The following is a 13,669-nucleotide window of genomic DNA, read 5'->3' as shown; positions in this document are numbered from 1 at the left end:
ATTTTCGCACTGCCGTACTATAACGGAATTATCAAGTCTATAATTGAGATCTATCGTAATCTCCACTATAAGTCTGATATTTGACGTTAAGCATCTTCGATTATGTAAATCGTTAAATTCACGTATGAAGTGACCTGATTAGTAGATTATTTTCGATATTTAATTGATTCTTCTAGAAACTCCTCCATAAATCCATCCTTAGCATTTTTGCATGCAATTAACCTTAGAAATTTCATAAATTTCTGCTTAGAATAATCTTAGACTTCTCCCTTGCATTCAATTGGAAATTCAATGCGTATTCTCCTTAGAATCCCCATAATATTTCCTCAGAATTCTCAAAACAAAAATCCATCACAAACTTTGAAATTCTTCTCAGAATTCCTTAAGCGTAGTCTCCTTTGAGATTGAACCCTCAAATTTCGATTCCATTGGGATTCTTCTCGGAATTTACTTCGAGACCATCTTTGGAGTTCACGGCGTTTTCATGGAATTTTCATCAGGGGGTTCTGCAAAAAGTAAAATTTCAGAACTAATTTTGATTTTTTTTTAGAATTGGACCTAGAATCCTCATCCAATCATCATAGAATTCTTCTAAGAACTCTCGTTAAAATGCATTTTTCGACTTGTGAAATTTCAATTTAATTCCACTTAAATATTTTTGGTATCCATGACAGATACGTATTTCGACTACGATGTGCAGTCTTCATCAGTGTCTTTCCCACTAAAGACTTACCAAAAATCTAACCCTCTTAAGTACTCATTCCCTAGGTAAAAATGTCAAGATTACAGGTATATATATAAATGAAATACAATGTGTAGAATTCCAAGGGGGATTTGTAGAATGTGTAGAATTCTCTCAAGGGCATTTTGAAAACAATTTCATGTGATTCTGAAAAACAGTCCCATGAAATTCTGATATTAATTCCAAGGTACTTTTGGGACAATACTTTGGGAAAAACCTGGAGTGAATCTGATGGACATACGAAGAGATTGTTGAGGAACATTCCACGGGCATTAAAAAATATATACATGGAGATGAACTTAAGCAATTACCGTTCATACTGGCGACAACGCTCTGATGAGACAACGAAACCTCACCCCCAACGGGAAGCTCCTCATGTGATCCTATCCTTTGGCAATATACCCCTCTAACCTCGGGTAAGCCGCGAGTTCTCGGCCCACCTCCCACTAGACTTAGCGATAAGTGAATTTTGTTACAAACAATGAACAATGAATTATCGGCTCCGTAAAGCTGACGCGATTGATGGAAGGCTCAAATGAATCCTTAAAATAACTGATTCAATGATTCAGTGATGTTATGAAAATGTACGTCTATTATTGATAAATGTGTATGTAAATGAAATTCATGATAAAGGTTCACAACGGATGGGAATTAAATGTTGGACGAAATCAATGTTAGTGTGCTTCAATTTGGGTCGCCAACTTCCTCAAACCATACCGACGTAAACCTCTGTACAGGTGCTCGGAAACAATGAAGTTAGTAATACCATCCACCAACAGGTTGAGAGAAAGCAACAGAAAAATAACAAGCTATTTGAACAGAAGAAAATCGGCAACAACCAATTTCGAAGCCTGGAAACCATGAACAAATCGCTCGAACAAATTAGGTCACTTCTTTTTTTTAGCGATAAGCGACGTTCATGTATTTCCAGGCTAAAATCCAATCAAGGACACCTAATCGGAACGTAACCAAACCACTTGCGCTCAATGCTAAATTGGCTGCATCTCTGTGCCGAAAACAAAACCAAAAGATTTGTGCCGAAAGAAAGTCCCAGTCAAATTTCGTGTGCTGTGAGAATATTTCCGCAACCGGATTGGCTACCACTTACAACGCGGATAGTATCTGTATCCGCTTCTTACCAGCAAAATATCCGCAACAATTGCCCAATTGAGATTCAGTGTTAGCTCTGCGAAAAATATTAAAACGTACGCCAACGTCGGGTTGACGTTGACCGTGAGCATCGCGCCGGCCAGCAGCGGGGCACTCAGGATAAGCCCGATGGCACAGATGTAGGCATCCGCCCGCGGATACTTGCGATTGAAGCGCTGCGACAGGTACGACCCCAGCGGCACGCCGATGATGCCGGTCGCCATCGTGATTGCACCGAAGTTAAACGACACGCTATGGGTAGGAGGAAGATTTTTGATTGTTAGAGTAACTGTTTTAAGAGATTATTGATTGTTTTTTTTTTTAAAGAGATTATTAAAGCGAGCGTATCCGTGATCTCTGCGGTCGTCCCCGTGTTGAACAGTCGGCGTGATGGTTCCTTACCAGCAGTATGTCGGCCACAATCGACCAGGTTAGGTTTAGCGAAACTTCGGCGAAGAAAACCAGGAAGAAGCACCAAGTTCCGCTGTATTTGGTCACAACCAGCGCCAGATAGATGAGCGGAGAGCTGCAAAACAGCCCGCCAGCGCAGATCATCGGATCGCAGGATGGATACAGAGGACGTAGTTTCCTTGCCATGTAGGATCCCGCTGGGACGCCGACCAGTCCCGCTAGCATTGCTATTATCCCAAACTTATACGACACGCTTCGGGAGAGGTGCAAAATGTTATCCTGAAATGATACTAGGTAATCTAGGGAAAAGAAGCTGTGGTACTTACTCGTTGAGGGTGATATTTTCGTTGCCCGGTTGCGAGACGAGTCCTAGATAGATGAACTTTGGTCCCCACCAAGCTAGGGCGCCGGCGACGAAGGCAACACAGGTAAAGCCTGCCGTGGACAGCATAAACGAGGGATTCCTCACGATATCTTTGATGTCTTCCCGGTAGGAGGTAGCTTCCATATGGTGCGATCCTTCGCTTTGGCCACGCTCCGGATCACGGATCAACGCAATTAGCACGACTGCAACGATACCCAGGATGGGAGTGACACGAAGTGCATAAGCCCATGAACCGAAGAATTTGGCCGTCTCCGAACCGACGATGTACCTGTGATAAATTGAAATCATGTCATGAAGCGAAACTATAGTACTGTGAGTAGCAAAATGCTTACCCCAATCCAGACCCAACCGGAATGGCAAAGTAGAACAGTGCAAGCATCTTCGAGCGCAAATCACCGACGAACAGATCGGAGATGATGGTCGGAGCGATCGTACTGTAGGACGCTTCGCCGATACCGACCAACGCCCGGAATGTGATGAACCATCCGAAACTGTTCATGAACGAACCGAGCAGGGTAGTCGTGCTCCAGAGCAGCACTCCCAGGGCCATGATCCATTTGCGAGAGTACCGATCGCCCAGGTAGCCGAAGATCGGTGCACAAATCATGTAGGACAGCACGAAGACCGTCTGCAGTAGGCCACCCTCGTCATCGCCTATTTGGAACTGGTCCTGGATATCTTTCAGTACACCTGCAAAATGATACGACAGAAAATGGAATTGAGTTAATTTGGCGAATTACAGTTCTGTTCGTGTGTGTGTGTGGGATGTGAGAGAGAGTCAATGAACGAGAGTGTGGAAAACCGGCAGACATGTCCCAAATTTACATTGCTAATTTCTAGAAGCTGATGGTCATGTTTCTGTCCTTCCGCTTCTTTTTGTTTGCGATGAAGCGAATTTGAATATTTGCTCGATAAAATGGTTTTTTTTTTACGCGGATTACAACCGGATTCAATTGTCAGAGCTCGTTAGCTTGCCTTCACAGTCATTTCGTTTTGAGATGCAATTAGCACCTGGGAATGGATGCGCGAGATGTGACCATGTCGAGTCGAATCACATGATGTTTTTAGAAAGCGCTAGAACTGTGAAACTGCAATCAAATCGAGTTGGATGGAAACGATCAACCTTCATGATTGATGGGACAGCGTGAATGCAACTTCATCTACTCTTCTACTGGTTAACCATTTTATTAGCAGGCATAAACTATAACCATATACACGGCAGCGACAGCTGGGTGATGATATTAGTTGCAGCTCGAAAAGTGTGATCAGATGTAACATTTTTATGGCCACTACTTACAACTCCCCGGGGGAGTAGAGTGGCTGATGGCGTTGTATTTTTAGAAAAAAAAGGGTTTCGGGATGCACCTTCGCAGATGCCCCGCTCTGGGCGGCGATGCAGGCCAGACTTATATTTTCAATCATAAATAAGCAGTTCTAGCCCAAACAGCGAAAAACTAAACAAATTTTAGATTTGAGCTCTCAGAATTCCATAAAACTTCACATAATTGTTTAACCCTAGAGAACCTAGTTTGTCCTGGAATTGGGTTGCTTAGGTTTGAAAAACATACCGGTTTTTATACATCATTTGAAAGAGCTTCGTTTTCTGAGCACATCGATATTTTTATCGATCCCATAGACGTGCATGCTAATTTTTAAATCAAGATTTAAATGTTTCATCTTTTGTCGCGTAAATCAATTAGTTGACAGCTCGCTCCCATACAAAGTTCCAGCGAGGGGCGCTAAGATGGTCATTTTTGCTAAAGTAATCGCACTTATATAAAATAGTTCCAGTGTACCAAAATCGATGAAATTTTGGATTTCGGTTCAATTTTTAGTGTAGATTACAGGGTGGCAAGTGAATTTCCATTTTGAAATTCCTGGTTTTCCTGGTCAATGATTTAAAAATGTCCTGGTTTTAGAAACCATGTATTTAAAAAAAACAGTTGATAATAAAAAAAAATAAAGTGAATCCTTGTACCATCATTCTTCGCGCAATGCGGAATTTCACAAACCAAAATAGGTATTGAGGTTCTTGGGAATGCCCGTGAAATCTTTATCTGATTGTTTGCTGTAAAGAAGCTAGAAGGAAGCCGCGCTACTTCGTCGTATCATGGCGCCTATTTTCGTTCTATGTGCTAAAACTATAATAGCAAAGCATTTTCACTCATGTTTTTGCAAAAACATCTTTGCTTACAAGAATAATTACGATTGACACTGAAACATTTGCGATAACCCGTAAAATGAGCGGTTTTAGGGGTGTATGACGAAGAAAAGCTGAGATACGACGGACTAGCGCGGAGCCCTATATAATGTCTGAAATTTAGAGATCTATAAGCCCCTAAAAGCTTGAGATTTCTGTTTTTTAAACTTTATTATTGAGATTTTTAGTTTATCTCAAGGTGAAATTGCGAAGTGTTATATGAATGAGGACTCTTTAAACAAACCTTTGCTTCTAACAATTTTACGGATTTCCAGTTTGTTTAAATTATCCGCAAATTGTCAACGATTAAGGATCTTATTTAGCGGAATTTTGGTTACAACATGATTTCAAAATCATATGATTAAAAGATTTCATAAACAACGCTGGTTTAATAACTCTTATTATTAAAAAAACTGACTGCTGAAGTTCATAGAAACTCCCTAAAGTTTGTAGAACTTCCCTGAAGCGTTAAGGTCTTTCTTGAAGGGTTCATTGAAGTTTGAATTGCCTGAATTTCATGGGACTTCCCCGAAGTTCGAAGGACTTTTTTTTGAGATCTTAGGACTTCCCTGAAGTTCGGAGTATTTTGAAATTCATAGGAATTTGTTAAATATCTTAGAAGTACCACGAAGTTCGTAGAAATTCTCAGAAGTTCGTAAGACTTCCTTCAAGTTCGAAGAACTTTCTCGAAGATCTGAGGACTTCCCTGAAGTTTGAAGGACTTAACTGAATATATGAGGACCCTAAATTTAGAAGAGCTTCTCTGAAGTTCATTAGGCTTCAAATATCGAAGGATTTTCCAAAAGTTTGTGGAAATTTCCTGAAGTTTGGAGAGCTCCCATGAATTTCGTAGGACTACCTGTAGTTCAATCGACTTCTCGGAAGTTCTAGGAACTTTTTTGAGCTTGGAGAACTATGTTAAGTTCAGAGGACTTCCCAAGAGTATTGAAGACTTCTCTGAAGCTCGGAAAAAAATCCATAAGTGTCATAGGATTATCCTTAAGTTTTAAGCAATGCCTAAATGTCGTAGAAGTTACATTAAGGGGAAGCTTACCGGCCCGAAAATAAAAAAAATATTTTCGGTACATTTTTATTTCTTTAAAAATATTGGGAAAAAATATCAAAAATCAAAGAAAATCAGTTTGTTCCTTAGATTTTTGTCAAAAATTACATGTAATTTTTTTTTCTATCTCATCATGAAAAAAAAATTGGACTCTCAGCAAAACCGAAAAGTTGATGTTTTGTGGTTTTTTGAGTCCAACTTTATGCCATAATGACTTATAAAAAATGATTTTGAACGCGAATTTTCTTTGAAAAATAAAAAAATATGTGATTTTCTTAAAATTTTGATATCTTTTTCCAATATTTTTAGAAAAATCAAAACCTAATTATTTTTTTCGGAGCGGTGAGCTTCCCCTTAAATCTGTAGAAAATTCTGTAAAACTCGTAGTTATTCCCCAAAGATTAAAGGACTTCCCTGAAGTTCGTAAGACTTCGCTGAAATTTGTAGAACTTCTCTGAAGGTTCGGAGAGATTTCCCGACCGTCGTAGGTCATCCATCACAGTAGTTCACAGGATTTTCCTGAAACTTGTAAGAATTTCCCGAATATTATAGAACTTGCATGAAGTTCGAAGGCCTTATCTGAAGTTTTTAAGAATAAAACTTTTTTATTGAACACGTTGAACAGGTACTTCAAAGTAGTTACGCGTCGGCACTGCTGTCAATTAAGCACAAATGCTCCTTTAAAATAAAACACATTATGGTTGAAGGATTCCATAAATTAGATTAAGAAAAAATATTATTTGTTCAATTGTTATTAGGTAATCAATTAATAAATTTATTAATTCAATGACGAAGTGCATTGACCATTTCCTCACTCTGTACTCATTTTTCTGACTCAATTTACGACAACAAACAATTTATTAAGAGGATTTTAAGGCTCAGATCGCTAATTGGTGAATTTGACGAAAAATTAAGGCACAGAGAAAAATGTTCTAAGACTCGAACTTAGACAAATTTTGACAATTTTTAGCCCGGTTTTTTTTTCGGTTCGCTGGCCACCCTGCTTAGAAAAGTCTCCACAAAATTGCTTTGCAGTTTTCGTCAGAACTCTCCTTGAACTATCATTGGAATTGCCTTGGATTGCATCTTCTAAATTTACCATGACTCCTACTCAGAGTTCGCATGGAATTCTACTCAGGACTACCATGGAATTATTTTTGCGTTGCACCTGGAGTCTGGAGTTTCTCAGAACTAATTTGAAAATAAAAATCCTCAGATTTCACTTTCCTATAAATTCATACTTTGATATTCTGCTCTTCTTCTTCTTCGCATTTCAAGCTTATTGCCTATCGCATATTAGCTTATTGCGTGCTTTCAACTTAGTGTTCTAGATGCACTTCCACAGTTATTAATTGAGAGCTTTCGATGCCTGTACCATTTTTGCATTGGTATAATTGTGTGGCAAGTCCAATCATACTTTTATGCCCAGGGAAGTCGAGACATTTTCCAACCCGAAAAATTCCAAGACCGGACCGGGAATTGAACCCTGCCACCTCCAGCATGGTCTTGCTTTGTAGCTGCGCCTTTACCGACTGAGCTAAGGGAGGCCCCTAGATATTCTGCTCTGGATTCCTTTGAAATAATTCCTAGAGATCCATGGAAATTATCTTCAAATTTAATTATTAAAGCTCATAAGCTTCGACATTTTTAAAAAGACCTCAAATCACAAGACTCGTTTGGAGGATGTTGGCTGGGATATTTAGTTTCATTTCAAATTCTTGAAAGTTTCTTCAAGTTTGGTTTCATTAGGTGTAAGGTTTCATAAAATAGTTCCAGGCCGCTGCCATGCTGACGCGGAAAGCGAAGCTTTGAGTGGAGCGTGCACAGGAATTGTTAGTATAGATATTATTCCTTACATTCGATTTTTCGTTTCACTCGACGCTTCGCTTTGCTTTCCGCGTCAGCATGGCGCGATCTAAGTATAAAATCTGAATAAATTATCGATGTTCCAGAACCTTATAAAACACACAATTCCAGCCTAAGAATGTATGTTGTAACTGAAAATATATCCACTACAGAATTATAATGTTCAAAGAGTAAATGTAACTATCGAGGAAGATAAAGTTGATTGTATTATACAATATTTTAAAAATCAGAAGAAGGTTAATTTGATAAAAGAATTTGAAAATTCCCTGGGAATTCCAGGTTTTTCCAGGTAAAATAATGACATCGGCATCATGACACGGAACTTTGAGACGATGGCGGAAACGTACATCAGACTGAAGGCTGAAGCTAGGCGGATTGGACTTGCCATCAATGCATCGAAGACAAAATACATGAGAGGAAGAGGTTCTAGGGAAGACAATGTTAGCCTCCCACCCCGAGTTCAGATTGACGATGACGAAATCGAGGTGGTCGACGAGTTCGTGTATTTGGGCTCACTGGTGACCACCGAAAACGATACCAGTAGAGAAATTCAAAGACGCATTATTGCAGGGAACGGTGCCCACTTTGGACTCCGGAGGATGCTCCGGTTGAATAAAATTCGCCGCCGCACGAAGTTGACTATCTATAAGACGCTGATTAGACCGGTGGTATTCGACGACCATGAGACCTGGACTATGCCCGTGGAGGACCAACGTGCCCTTGGTGTTTTCGAACGGAAGGTGTTACGGTGCAGTGCAGATGGATGACGGAACGTGGAGGAGGCGAATGAGCCACGAATTGCACCAGCTGCTGGGAGAACCATCCATCGTCCACATTGCAAAAATTGGGCGACTACGATGGGCTGGGCATGTCGTAAGAATGCCAGACGACAACCCTGTGAAAATGGTGCTCGAAAGCGATCCAACTGGAATAAGAAGAAGAGGCGTGCAGTGGCAAGGTAGATCGACCAAGTAGAAGGCGACCTGCGATCCCTTCGCAGACTACGAGGCTGGCGAAGTGTGGCCATGGATCGGGTAAAGTGGAGACGACTTCTTCGGACAGCAGGGGACAACAAGGCCTTAGCCTGATTGGTAAGGTAAGTGATGTGCACAAAATTCAGAGACTTTTATGGAGAATTGGGGGTGTTTCCGATATTGGACAGAATCATGAGATTATTGAGGAGAATACTGAAAGCCAAAGTAATTTTAATGACATTTTAAAACGAGTCTAAGAGAATCGTTGAGAAATTCGATAAAAATATCATGAGATAATTTTAAACGATATAATTCAGTTGTAGATTCCATATACAGAAGTGCAATATCCAGGATTAACATATATTGTTAATATTCAGAAACTTCGATTGAGAACAAATTTCAACATTTTGCAAGTGATGGTTATAAGCAAATCCCAATTAGCAATTCCCCGGCTATTTCCCGTTTTTTAAAGGAGTTTTGGAAAATTTACCGGATGTGAGATTAACATTTTAATTAAGCATAAAACCAAATGCGATTGAGCTGAACAGATGACTAGATCAACTGGGTCATTACTAAGACAGTAGTATTTTTCCACGATCTTGAATTTGGTTCTGCGTCTTCGTCTTCGAAATTTGTCTAAGAAAATTGGCTCAAAACTGTACAGGATTTTATTTGATTATTTTTAAGCATTTATTTGAAATCATTTCCCTTCACAAAGTTCTTTTCAGAATTTTTCTAAATTAAATTTGAGCTTCTGTAAGTGACTATAGAAAATTTCTTAATACCAGTTCAGACATTATTCGTAGAACACTCCATAAAATTAATTGAATTCGTCCTTAGATTTTCTGCGAATTTCAAACATTTTCTATGAATTCACTGAAGCATCCTTAATTTTAATTCGTTTGAATTTTCCTTAAAATTCCGTACTTCACCTCAGGATGGTTTTAAAATTGTGCTCAGAATCATCTTGGAGTTCTCGCCTCTAAATTCTTTAATCATTTATTTGAAATTCTACTTTCAATTATATAGACGTTCTTTTCTAGATGCCCCTGAAATTATCACGGATCTTGGAATCCTCTTCACAATCGTCATGAACTTCCTAGGTTATATTATCTGAAATACCTTGGAGTTATCTCTAGAATTTGTAATCTGCTCAAAATTGCAATGGAAAAATATTCAAAGTGACTGTATCCAGTAAATCATCGCCTTTGGAAGACACTGGAAATTCAACAACAACAACAAGAACAACAACAACAGCAACACAAATAGGATAGTGCTAGGATGGGCTTCGTCGGTCAATTACTATTCGTGGGCTTTTCACTGCTACTGGTTACAAGTAGTACCTCGATGCAACCTCATCACTGAATCTCAACCAGTGCTGGGATCTCCGTGATGCCAAGCATACCACTCAAAGTCGCCTACCCACCAGAGGTGACTGAAAAACTACGTTCCAAGTGGAACGGTGCCCCAACGCTAGTGAAACCCCTGGAAGGAACGGCTTTCGAATAAGGTTTCAATCGCAACCGGGCAGCATTCCTGAACCAATTTCCACACTTCCAAACGCAAATACATAGACTGAACATTCACTTCATTGATGTTAAACCGAACGTGCCTGCCGGCACTAAAGTCCTACCACTGTTGCTACTACACGGATGGCCCGGATCGGTGCGTGAATTCTACGATGTCATCCCAAAGCTGACAACCAAATCGAACGACAAGGACTTTGTATTGGAAGGGATTGTTCCCAGTTTGCCCGGTTATGGATGATTCCAAGGTGCCTCCAAACAAGGTCTCAACCCATCTAGAATAGCTGTCATCATGAGAAATCTGATGGCTCGTGTTGGACATAAGAAATACTACGTAAAGGAAAGCGATTGGGGATCCCTAATTGCCAACCTAATGTCCACCCTGTTCTAGGATAAGCTGAAGGCAATGTTGAAATCTGTTTTAGCTAGCAATGCCCTTTCACAGTTCCTAAATTTAAATACCTTCTTACCGAATCGGGCTACATGCACCTGCAGGCCACCAAACCGGACACCATCGGAACGACCCTAGTCGCCAACCCGGTGGGTCTTGTCACTTACATGATGGGAAAGTGTTCTACCTGGACCAACCCATCCTATCGTCAACTGCTGGACGGTGGCATTGAGAAGTACTTCACGCTGGTCACTACCTGACCGATTCCATCACGACTTCGCAACGGATCTGCTCGGAAGAATTCAGCGCCACCGAGATGGCCATAGGCATCGATCGGATTCCGACCGTCGATTGGGCTCTGCGGGATCATTTCGTCAATCTGGTTTAGAGCAACCTTTTCGAAGATGGTGGACACTTTACAGCCATGCAGCCACCGAATGTGCTGTACCAGGGTTTCGTGGAGTTTGTGAAAAAGGTTAAAAACTGAACGGGGGTTGATTTGGTTTTTTAGAAACTGGTAGACTGTATCAGAAAATCAAATTTACTTTTGAGAGTCTTGAAATTGTTTCAAGGTCCAAAATAGTTTATTTTTTTCGAAGAGAGGACGAAGTATATTTGTCATCGAAATTCCCGGATTTTCCCGGTGACTTCGAATTCCTGGCTTTGATAAAATTTATACCCAAAATTCAGCTGGTGGTATAAGAATTTTAGTTTAAGATTATTTGGCAAGATTTCAGAATCTAAGTGATATCAGATTTTGACAAAAATTAAATATGTTAAAGTTCCAATCAAATTCCCGGTTGTTTTTGATTCCCGGTTTTCACGGTTCCATCTGAGAGGATTTCCCAGTCCAGCGTAGACAAATAGGTTGTGAATTTCACCTTATCCCAAGTTGAGCTACCAGTCTGCCTTCGATGAGCGTCAGCGATGAATCTTCATCCCAGAATGTGGAGGTGTCTTGGAGCTAACATGGAGTGTAACGAGAATAGCTCTGAAGAGGTCGATCGAGTCGAGAAAGCGATGTGTATGATTTTAGTTACTTGTGGGATCGAGGTCGGCATACCTTTACGGCAAATTATCCGAGACGATCTTTATGAAGCAGCCTGCTGGATTTGCGTCTGGTGCCAAGAATGATGTCTGCCGTTTGCGAAAGAGCCTGTATGGTTTGAAACAGGCGGGAAGAGTGTGAAATGAGAAAATCAGCGAGGTGTTACAGGAGCTCGGATACGTACCATCCGAATCCGATCCTTGTCCCTACGTGAGAACATGCCACGGAAAGAAGTGTTTCGTCTTGCTCTATGTAGACGATATGCTGATTGTAACGCAAAGCGAAGAAGAGTACGGAAGGGTTTGTAAATTTCTGCAGCGACATTTCGAAATCACATGTCTTGGAGCTGTATCCAACTACCTCGGTATCTAGATTCAGAGAAGGCAAAGGGGCCAGTTCCTGTTAAATCAGATCGCTTACATCCGGAGGGTAGCGGCTTAGTTTGGACAAGACAAAGCGAAGCCGTCTCACATTCCAATGGACCCCGGATATCCGAATCTACAACAAATGGAGGAGGATCCGATGCCACGGAACGAAGAGTTCCAAAGGTTAGTAGGTGCTTTGCTATATATTGCGGTGAATACGAGGCCTGACATTGCCATTCTGGGACGCAAGGTTAGCCGTTCCACCGAAGCTGATTGGACGGAAGCCAAACGCACATTACGATATCTCTACACCACCGCCGACTTGAGATTGAAGCTAGGAGATGCAGGACCATTAGAAGCATATGTAGACGCTGACTGGGCTGGTGATCGTGCGGACCGGAAAAGCAATACTGGATTCGTTTTCCGACTTGGCGGATCAATTTGCTGGACGGCTAGGAAGCAGCAGTGCGTCACACTTTCTTCAACCGAAGCGATATATTCCTATCAGAAACTAGTTGTGAGTTACTCTGGCTTCTTAAGCTGACGAAGGACGTATGAGAGATCGTTGCCAAACCCATCACGGTACAGGAGGACAATCAAAGCTGTAGCCGAACGAAGCACATTGACACAAGGTACAATTTCGTCAACGAGTTGGTATGTACCGGTGTCATGGGCGTCGTTGCTGACGGATTATCTCACGAAGCCGTTAGCAAGAGTTAAACTAGAGCAGTTGCGGAAGAAGATTGACCTTCAGTGCGTCGAGCTTGATTAGTGATTACCTCTCACCCCAGCAGGCCTGGGTTCAATACCAGTCGGCGCCGCCGGGATGTTCTGAGGCATAACATCTCTGATCACGCCTTCCTTCGGATGGGAAGTAAAGCCGTTGGTCCTCGGTTCATGAGTTGATGGGTCGATAGGTAGGGTCCAGGTGTAGGAGCTGCCTTCCTGGCACGTCGGTAGTATTGGTGCTCAGCACGGAAAACAAGATCAACGGAAAAAAACAAACCAAAGGAAAAAAAGAGCTTGAGGAGGAGTGACGGAGAAAGCTGAAGCAACTCGACTGAAGGGTCCAATCACAGTAGTCTAGATAATAATTTGATTTCAATTTGAATTTGATTTCAATTTGAATTTGATTTCAGTACAGTTGTCTTTCTTTTTCCATCCAAGATTATAGCCAGTGCTGCAAAATATCACCTGATGTCAGTATCAGTTCACACAGTTAAAATATCAATATTATTCGCCTCAATGTCACTGCCCAAATGACATTGACATCATAAAGGGACCACTGATATTCAAAGCTCTGCCGCAAATTTTTCTTATATACGCCAGCTAATCGAGTACCGATCTTTAGCAAACTAATCAGTAATCTAGTCAGTAATAGTAAAACAATGCAACGGTTTTATGAAAAAGGTGATTTATTGAAATAAAAGTAAGATTTTCAACCTTTCCCTAGTGATATTCATATGGATAGCAATATCAAAGCCGTACCGTCTGTTATTATGCTTACCAAGAATATCAGTGTTTAAAGTGAAATTCAGTGGTAGGCCAA

The 13,669-nt window shown here is 40.9% G+C and overlaps 1 protein-coding gene and 1 pseudogene across 4 annotated transcripts in view; one reads left to right on the top strand and one right to left on the bottom strand.

Annotated features, from left to right (window-relative positions):
• spin (Protein spinster) overlaps positions 1-13,669 on the bottom strand; it is a 101,358-nt gene that overhangs the window by 14,286 nt on the left and 73,403 nt on the right. For 2 of the 4 annotated variants that reach the window (XM_065236162.1, XM_065236164.1), the window contains exons 2-4: positions 3,020-3,377; positions 2,629-2,955; positions 2,294-2,555 (exon numbers count right to left, since the gene is read on the bottom strand). In XM_065236162.1, the coding sequence (XP_065092234.1) occupies positions 2,294-2,555; positions 2,629-2,955; positions 3,020-3,377 (947 nt within the window). Of the gene's footprint in view, positions 1-1,881; positions 2,144-2,293; positions 2,556-2,628; positions 2,956-3,019; positions 3,378-13,669 lie in introns of all 4 variants that reach the window. The other 2 variants (XM_065236161.1, XM_065236163.1) reach the window with 1 other exon arrangement.
• LOC135713009 (juvenile hormone epoxide hydrolase 1-like) lies at positions 10,033-11,194 on the top strand (annotated as a pseudogene).

This window comes from Ochlerotatus camptorhynchus, unplaced genomic scaffold (assembly GCF_037179485.1).
Source record: "Ochlerotatus camptorhynchus isolate MF236.1 unplaced genomic scaffold, CSIRO-AGI_Acam_v1.1 ptg000530l, whole genome shotgun sequence".
Classification (NCBI taxonomy): domain Eukaryota; kingdom Metazoa; phylum Arthropoda; class Insecta; order Diptera; family Culicidae; genus Ochlerotatus; species Ochlerotatus camptorhynchus.
The sequence above is the reverse complement of the archived record's forward strand: the minus strand, read 5'-3'. Positions and strand labels throughout refer to the sequence as shown.